General features: G+C 38.4%; 1 protein-coding gene across 1 annotated transcript; it reads left to right on the top strand.

Annotated features, from left to right (window-relative positions):
• The first annotated feature begins 1,564 nt into the window (after positions 1 to 1,564).
• LOC113761099 (FACT complex subunit SPT16-like) lies at positions 1,565 to 6,085 on the top strand. Its single transcript, XM_027303937.1, has 3 exons — positions 1,565 to 1,746; positions 1,840 to 1,889; positions 2,492 to 6,085. The coding sequence occupies exon 3, from the start codon at positions 2,562 to 2,564 to the stop codon at positions 5,784 to 5,786; it is 3,225 nt and encodes a 1,074-aa protein (XP_027159738.1). The 5' UTR covers positions 1,565 to 1,746; positions 1,840 to 1,889; positions 2,492 to 2,561; the 3' UTR covers positions 5,787 to 6,085.
• Positions 6,086 to 9,495: the final 3,410 nt, after the last annotated feature.

Below are 9,495 nucleotides of genomic sequence, written 5' to 3'. Positions count from 1 at the left end.
TCCGGTGCCGATTTTTTTTTTTGCCCTTTTTCCCTCTCCCCCTCTTCCTCCCCTGCCATCCTCCCCTCTGTCTTTTTTTTTCTCTCTGCGTCTCTCCCACTCCTCCCCCACCACCCTTCCCCTTCCCCTCTAGCCAATCTGGTCGCTAGACCAGATCGCACGGGAGAGGGTGAGGGTGGCGGGGGAAGGGGAGGAGGGGGGAGAAGGAAAATTGCCCAAAAAAAAAAATTTCATTTCGCTGCTTCATCTGCCGACAAGAGCAAGGAGATGAGACGGAAGGAGAGGGAGAGGGAAAATGTGAAAAAAAGAAAGGGGCAGAGGGAAGGTGAGAAGCGGGAAGGGGCAGAGAGGGTGGCGGTGGAGAGAGGGAAGGGCAGAGGGTAGGAAAGAGATGGTGGGCGAGGGAGGGAGTGGGAGGGGTGGCGGCCCAAGGAGGGAGAAACGGGGAAGGGAGTGGGAGGGTGGCGGGGAGAGGGGAGGAAAGGGGTAGCGGGGGAGGGAGAGGGAGGGGGAGAGGAGAAAAGAAAAAAAAAAAAGAGAGAGGTGTGCTGGCGGAGGTACTGGAGATGGGAGGCAGAGGTAATGGGGAAGGGGAGGGGGAAGGAAGAAGAAGAAGAAGAAGAGAGGAAAGAAAAGAAAAAGGAAAGAAAGAAAAAGAAAAAGAAAGAGAAAGAGAAAAAGAAAGAAAAAGAGAAAAGGAAAAAAAAAATTTTCACCTTACAGAAACTTCTATAAAAAATTTTCAAAAACTTCTACAATGCACTACAGTAAAGTTTTAGATAAACTCTCAAAAAACTCAGGTTCCAAACAGGCCCAAGATTAGTTCTTATACTTTGTACATAATCCATGATAAGGAATAGATTAATTTTTAGTATACTTTTTTTTTTAAAATATAGAACGGATGAGTCTTTGCTCATATTTGTTATATTCAAAGTTAGTAGATATCAATTGGTCCATTGTGTCTTCATGAAAATCAACATTCTTCTGTGTATATTTTATTTCTAGTAAATTATATTAATAGTAGAGGAAGAATATCTTAAAACATCATCATCACACACACACATACCTTTTTTTTTAATTTGTGACTCAAATATTAATTTACTTGATAATTTTTTTCTTGTTCATTTGATTTACAGTAGGATTCAATCCGAGATTTACAGCTGCGATGAAATTGATTTGAATAATACTTGAAATTTAATGTAGAAATAATCTTTTACTTACCAAATATACAATGCAAATGACATGAATTCATCCTAATTACTACAATATTGAGATTTAAAATCATAATAAAGAACGAATCTATAATGATGATTTCTGAAACTGAAATTGCCTCAAGAACAATATAGACTGAGAATTAAATAGTTTGGTTCGTGGTTTGGCTACATAAACCCGATTTCTTTACCACCCACTGGGCTTGGCTTACAAAATACCCATAAATATCCCATATGCCGCAAATAATCTATCTCCCAGTCCTCCCATCCTTCTCTTTCTTCCCCCCCTCCCCCCCCTCCCCTCCTCCTCCTTTTCTTTTAAAACACTTATATACAACGTTTCTTCATTTCAATCAATACCCAAAAAAAAAAAAAAATCATTGAATCATCCATTGACTTCCCTTGGTTAGTCTTTAATAAATCAATCCTACTATGTTACCTACCCAAATTAACATACTTCAACATCACGATGTGGGTTATCTGTTCTGATCTTGGCAAAGATAATGGATCCATCATCGGGTAAAAGCCTCAATCGGTAAGCTTTTCTGAAATTATACTGGTTCTTTTCTTTGTTTCTTCGATTTTGGAGTTATTTGATCAGCTAAAACTTTCTGAGTTCTTCTAATAGGTGAATCAAGGATCGGCAATCTTCATTTCTCATATCAGACCAATCCCAGTGTGAGTTTAATCAGACTCTACCTTTTGTTTCCTTAATTGAGCTCCTCGATTTTATGGTGTTCTGATGAATTATGGGAGGAAAAGAAATGAATGGAAACCAGCTCAATTGGTGATTGTTTTTAAAATGAAAGCTAAATTAACTTATAGGCAGCGCTTAAGTCAATAGCAATTCTTGATGATTTTAAAGCTGAAAATGATCGGTCCAGTTCTCTTTCAGTTTCTCAATTTGAGCTAAATCTGAAACTTTTGTACTTGTACATATGGTTGCAAGGTTTAACTTTTGCTACGCCACAGAGACGGTGTAAACAAATCTTCACACGAGCAAGTTTAGATGCATGCCTCTGCTGGAAATGAGGAGACTAGACTTAAAATTTGAATGGAGGTTACTGCTTGAATTTAAATGTGCTTGTTTAAAACATTTTCTACAATGTTATTGTGGGAGAGATTAATTGTTCATCGATATAATTGATAGAAAGGAAAAAGCTGATGTGGCTACTTCTTGGTGCTCTCTCTTTTGCTTTGGCAAAGTTTAAATGAAAATGTAGAAAAAGAGGGGTGAGCAGATTACAGAGTAATGGTTTTCCTGTTTTTAATGGTTACAGGTGATCCGAATTGTTGAATAACTTGTTTTGTTGTTTGAGGACCTGAGGCTTATAAGTTAAAACCCTTTTAATGGCGGATCGTCGTAATGGCAATGCTAAAAGCAATAATAGCAAGGCTCCTGGAGGGTCCACTTCATATGCAATTAATCTGGAGAATTTCAGTAAGCGGTTAAAGATGCTGTACTCTCATTGGACTGAATATAACAATGATTTATGGGGTGCTTCTGAAGTTCTTGCTATAGCGACTCCTCCACCTTCAGAGGATCTGAGGTACCTGAAATCATCAGCCCTGAATGTTTGGTTAGTCGGATATGAGTTTCCAGATACAATCATGGTGTTTATGAAGAAGCAGATCCATTTCTTGTGTAGCCAGAAGAAGGCGTCTTTGCTGGAAGTTGTGAAAAGATCTGCTAAGGATGTTATGGGGGTAGAAGTTGTGATCCATGTGAAGGCCAAAAATGATGATGGGACTGCATTGATGGATAAGATATTTCGTGCTGTGCATGCCCAATCAAGATTGGATGGTGGTGATACTCCTGTGGTTGGGCACATTGCGAGAGAGGCCCCTGAAGGAAATCTATTGGAAACCTGGGATCAGAAATTGAAGAGTGCAAATTTTCAGCTTTGTGATATAACTAATGGCTTCTCAGACCTATTTGCAATTAAAGATGAAGCTGAGATCACAAATGTGAAAAAAGCTGCTTACCTGACTTCATCAGTTATGAAGCATTTTGTGGTCCCAAGGTTGGAAAAAGTAATTGATGAAGAAAAGAAAGTTTCTCATTCCTCATTGATGGATGACACAGAAAAGGTTATATTGGAACCTGCAAAGATTAAGGTAAAGCTTAAAGCTGAAAATGTTGATATCTGTTACCCGCCTATATTTCAGAGTGGGGGAGAGTTTGATCTTAAGCCAAGTGCAGCTAGCAATGATAGTAATCTTTACTATGATTCTACCAGTGTAATCATTTGTGCCATTGGTGCTCGTTATAACAGCTACTGCTCAAATGTTGCTCGGACTTTTTTAATTGATGCTAATCCAGTTCAGAAAAAAGCTTATGCAGTCCTTGTTAAGGCACAGGGTGCGGCAATCGCTGCTTTGAAACCTGGAAGCAAGGCTGGTGATGCATACCAAGTAGCTGTTGCAGTAGTTGAAAAGGAGGCAGCAGAATTAGCTCCAAGCCTGACAAAATCTGCAGGAACTGGAATTGGCCTTGAATTTCGCGAGTCAGGTCATAATCTTAATGGCAAGAATGAGAAAATTTTGAAAGCAGGCATGGTTTTTAATGTATCTCTTGGTTTTCAGAATCTACAAACAGAGACGAAAAACCCAAAAACTCAAAAATTCTCTCTTTTGCTTTCTGACACGGTTATTGTCAGTCAAAATGCCCCAGAGGTGCTTACTTCACTGAGTTCTAAAGCTGTGAATGATGTGGCATACTCATTCAATGAGGATGAAGATGAAGATGAACAAGAAGAGCAGCCAAAGATGAAGGCTAAAACTGGCAATGCTGAGGTACTCCCATCTAAGGCAACACTGAGGTCGGTGAACCACGAGATGTCAAAGGAGGAACTAAGGAGGCAACACCAAGCTGAACTGGCCCGTCAAAAGAATGAGGAGACTGCTAGGAGGCTTGCTGGTACTGGATCTGGAGTTGCAGATAACCGTGGCTCTGGAAAGCCTTCTAGTGAATTGATTGCATATAAGAATGTCAATGATCTGCCTCCTCCTAAAGATTTTATGATCCAGGTTGACCAGAGGAATGAGGCCATCCTCTTGCCTATTCATGGAACCGTGGTTCCTTTCCATGTTGGTCATGTGAAGAGTGTGTCTAGCCAGCAAGATACAAATCGTTCCTGCTACATTCGCATAATCTTTAATGTACCTGGAACTCCTTTCAACCCTCATGATTCAAACACAATGAAGTTTCAAGGTTCTATATATGTTAAGGAAGTTTCATTTCGCTCCAAGGATCCAAGGCACATTAGTGAAGTAGTGCAACAAATTAAAACCCTTCGCAGGCAGGTTGCGTCCCGCGAATCAGAAAAAGCTGAGAGAGCAACTTTAGTCACTCAAGAGAAACTTCAACTTGCTGGATCCAAATTTAAGCCCATGAAGTTGACTGACCTGTGGATTCGTCCAGTATTTGGCGGTCGTGGAAGAAAGCTAACTGGGACACTTGAAGCACATACAAATGGACTTCGGTATTCAACTTCAAGGCCCGACGAGAGAGTTGATATTATGTATGCAAACATCAAGCACGCATTCTTCCAACCAGCAGAGAAGGAAATGATCACCCTCCTGCACTTTCATCTGCACAATCACATAATGGTGGGAAATAAGAAGACAAAAGATGTCCAATTCTATGTTGAAGTAATGGATGTGGTGCAGACGATTGGAGGTGGGAAGAGATCTGCATATGACCCTGATGAAATTGAGGAAGAACAACGGGAGAGGGATAGGAGGAACAAGATTAACTTGGATTTCCAGAACTTTGTAAATAGAGTAAATGACCTCTGGGGGCAGTCTCAATTTAAAGCCCTTGATTTGGAGTTTGATCAGCCCTTGCGAGAGCTTGGCTTCCATGGGGTACCCCACAAAGCATCTGCTTTTATTGTTCCCACTTCAAGCTGTCTGGTTGAGCTCATAGAGACACCCTTTGTGGTAGTTACTCTCAGCGAGATTGAGATAGTTAATTTGGAGAGAGTTGGTCTTGGACAGAAGAATTTTGATATGACTATTGTATTCAAGGATTTCAAGAAAGATGTTATGCGGATTGATTCTATTCCTTCTACGGCACTTGATGGTATAAAGGAATGGCTTGATACCACAGATCTTAAGTACTATGAGAGCAGGCTAAATCTGAACTGGCGCCCAATATTGAAGACAATTACAGATGACCCTGAAAAGTTTATCGAGGATGGTGGATGGGAATTTCTGAACATGGAGGCTAGTGATTCAGACTCTGAGAACTCAGAGGAATCGGATCAAGGATATGTCCCTTCAGATGCACAGTCTGACTCAGTTTCAGAAGAGGAGGGTGATGACAGCGAGTCACTTGTGGAATCTGAGGACGATGAAGAAGATGATTCTGATGAAGATTCTGAAGAAGATGAGGGAAAAACTTGGGAAGAGTTGGAAAGGGAAGCAAGCAATGCAGATAGGGAGAAAGGACATGAATCGGATAGCGAGGAGGACAGAAAGAGAAGAAAAATGAAGGCTTTTGGAAAAGCCCGGGCACCTGAGAGAAGAAATTCTGGCGGCAGCCTTACCAAGCGGGCCAGGTTTAGGTAAAGAATAATATGAATTGCCTAAGGTTTTTTCTTTTTTATTTTGCTTCAAGTTAGATTGTCAAACCCAGAAGGTAACATAAAACATATCTGTTTACTGGATGTAGTCCAAGCAATTTTACGAACATATGTAAAATAGGTGGTGGATTTCTTTCTCTGTCTTGTTTGTTGACACAGTCAAGTTTACCGTTTAAGAGGATAGTTGTTTAATTGGAATGGGGAGCTTCCGGATCAATAGCACTGTCTAACTAGTTAACTTTGGCAGTTGTTATCTGACTTTATTCTCTGGGTTTTCTTTTTTCATTTTGCTCCGGCTGGCAGGTTTTGCTAGTGAGTTTTTAGTTTAAACTCGTGCTTCATCTGCAATAATATGTGAAATTGACTGACCCTATCAAATGACCTGTAAAGATTTTCGTAAGGAGAAATTTACTATTTCTTGGCTGGAGCACAATAAATTTGTAAATGGCTAGGATTTAAATATAACTGTGTACAGAAAATTAGCACAATGCTTATGCTTCAATTTTTATACATATGTGATATTGCTTGTGTTTATTGATGTTGAGAATAATGTATAGTGAAAAAAGTAGGCTAGTGTAGCTTAGAGAGAGAGAGAGAGAGAGAGAGAGAGCAAAAAGGAAAAGCGAATTGGTTAATCTAACAAGTAAGATGGCTGTAAACGCATTAATTTTCTACATCAAGGAATCATCTTTTAAGTGCAAGGAGAGAATGACTAAGCACATTGATGTGCAAAAAAACAGTTACAGTGTACACTGGCCCATGTGGGAACAGAACAATTAATTGGCATGCACAATGAGACATTTGCTGGTTCATAAATTGCTTCTTCAAGCAATGATTTGCTTTGTTCCTTGTATATGCTAGAATAATTGAGATGCCGAATTCTCTTGTTCAAGTCACCTATTTAATGATTTTGTATTCCTGAAGAAGATCCTTATAGAATAGTTTTGCATGTGCTGAAGCTTCACACAGGTACATTGAAACTTGAATATTCTGAAGATTTTGTTCTTTAGGGTAGCAAAATTGTTAGGTTTGAAGTCCATATTTAACTAGGGAATTCTGCTCTTTTACTTGTTGAACAGTGTTGCCTCACTAATTTGTTAGTGAACTGTCTTTCGCTTTAGGTGTGCCGAATTAACTCTTCTATGAGAAGGGAATTTGATACATTTATCTTCTGCTGATGCTTTATCCTAGTTAATTTGCTCCAAAGTGATGCAGTTGGTGGATGTTGTTTTTGTTTTTTATTTTTCTTTCAGACGGGGTGCAAAGTAGTGGATGAAATCTATGGAGAAATTTGTAGTATGTTGGACAGTTAATTGATTTTGGTTAATTTGGTTATCATGTAAGTGGCAGAGCTAAAGGTACTGTAGATAGAATTTATAGTTGGCAAACATCAATCCATGTGCTTGAAGATCTTTCAGGAGCACCAATTTGCTTTATTCAGTGGATTTGACTTCATAATCAGATATCCATGTACCTTCACTTGGAACCACACTACATGGTTATCATTTTATTGCACATATGTTGAGCTTATTCTGCAGGAATCTTCGGCAACAGCCTAGAGGAAATGAGTTTTCAAGCTGAACATGTGAAGCTAGCCTACTGCTGCAACTTTCTGGTCAAACATGCAAATTTATCTGTTTCCTCAATGTGCAATTGTCACGGGGGTGATATGTAGCTTTAATAATCCTGCCTGTGAATGTGCAATTTCTCAAAGTTATTCCAGGGTATGAAGGGGACTGAATTTTTTTGTGGTCTATCGGTAACAATCTACACTACTTCTATACCATGGGGGAGGGGGAAGTCCAACTAGGCTTTGAAAGGGGTTGGGGTGTGAACCACCAAATTAGATAAGTGCATTACTGGACTCTTCCTTTGTGCTTCCTTGCAATGCATTAGGCGGGATTTGAACCTCGGGAGCGCTTCAAGAGACTCTTCTCAACCATTGGACCAAAGTCCAACGGTTGCACGAAGGGGACTGTGCCACTCCCACTTTTTGGGTACGACCATATATGTCTTTCAAGGGAGAAGAAACCAATACAATTGGGATTTTCGTACAATGGTGCAGTTATTGTACATTTCACTTGATTTGGCGTATGCTTACATATCTTTGTTGTACATATAATTTTTGTTCTTGTAGATCAACTCAATAATTTAATACAACAATGATTTTAAACATATAACACCTTCTGAAAAAAGTACAATAACCTTTTCGATTGCACAAGAGGCCAAATTGTACCGGCCCCTTATCCGTCTCTCAAGACTGCTATAGTATGTGGGAAGGCTGAAAAATTGTTGGTAGAAGGAACACGGAGCTGGATTATGAAGCTTCTTGTGTGATGATCATGAATTCTTCACGGAACTTGCTTGTCACCATCGGCCTCCTTTTCATGGTTTATGATTGAATGATGAAGCTTTAATTAAGGAGGGTTTTGGATTCCATTATCCAATATGAAACTAGCTCCCATCTGGACACATCAAATAAGCAACTATTGTTGTTTCTATTTTTTTTGTTTTTCGCCTAACAAAAGCAAAATCCCTGCAAGAGAATGGTAAATGATAGATTGTGTCATCATGATCATGCTTCGAATTAAACCACCGGAAAACATATCGTGAAGTGAATGTGGCAGGTAAATCATGAAAATCCTGAAATCAAGTTCACCATAGTTAATGCAGCAAGTAAATCATCAAAGTCTTCAATGGACAACGATATTGAATTTGATATAGCAGCATCCCTACAACTGTTAATAGCTGAATCAGTTACCAAGGGTCCCAAGCACAGCTACCAGTGATAAAGTAAGCATTGTGTAAAATTCTTGCTGAATGTATTTAAAAAAGAAAATACAGACCATCAAGCACTAAAATCTAGTTCATATATATATATATATATATATAACATAACTGTACGTGTGTTTGATAAAATTGAAAGCCGAAATTTGAAATACGAATCCATTAATTTAATTAAATTGTTACGTACTAAAATTTGAATATTTAAGCATATTCTGCATTAAGTAATAAGTGAATCGTTTATCAGTTGTTGTTTTAAATAAATTTTATCTACATAATGCAAAGTTGATTAATTAATTAAGATATTCTATTTTTTATTATCAAACATATTTGAACATATTAAAGTCTCAATTCATTAAGTTTTAGTGCTGAATCAAATTATCAAACACAGCCTCTGTAAAATTTTCTAGGAAATCAGACCTGTAAACTAAGAAAAATGGAGAGAAAAAATACTTTTCTTCATCTCACTTTGGACTACACAATATACAAATATATATATACACAAGTGGATACTATAATCATATGATACTATAATCATACTATTACCTAATTAATATATGACACTATAATCATATAATACCTAATTAATATATGATACTATAATCAAATCTTTCCTAATATTTATATTATCAAATCTTTCTACATATCTTCAACAAGACCCAAGTACCTTGAAAACGAAGCATAATCCTAATCCTAACTGTGGTCTGAAAACCACTTCCAAGTTAACTCCAAAAGGTATTCTTTTGCCATACTATTTCCTCTTAAAGTCACAAAGCAATCCAGTCCTTCGAGGACTAGGAGTTTCCTCTACAACAAATTTCTTCTCACCCACAAAAAATATAAATAAATAAAGCCGATTCCTCGCTTTTTCGTTTCCTCTCTCTCCAATAACCCTTTTATTTTCCTACTCT

The sequence above is a fragment of the Coffea eugenioides genome, chromosome 2 (assembly GCF_003713205.1).
Source record: "Coffea eugenioides isolate CCC68of chromosome 2, Ceug_1.0, whole genome shotgun sequence".
NCBI classification, from domain to species: Eukaryota; Viridiplantae; Streptophyta; class Magnoliopsida; order Gentianales; family Rubiaceae; genus Coffea; species Coffea eugenioides.
The sequence above is the reverse complement of the archived record's forward strand: the minus strand, read 5'-3'. Positions and strand labels throughout refer to the sequence as shown.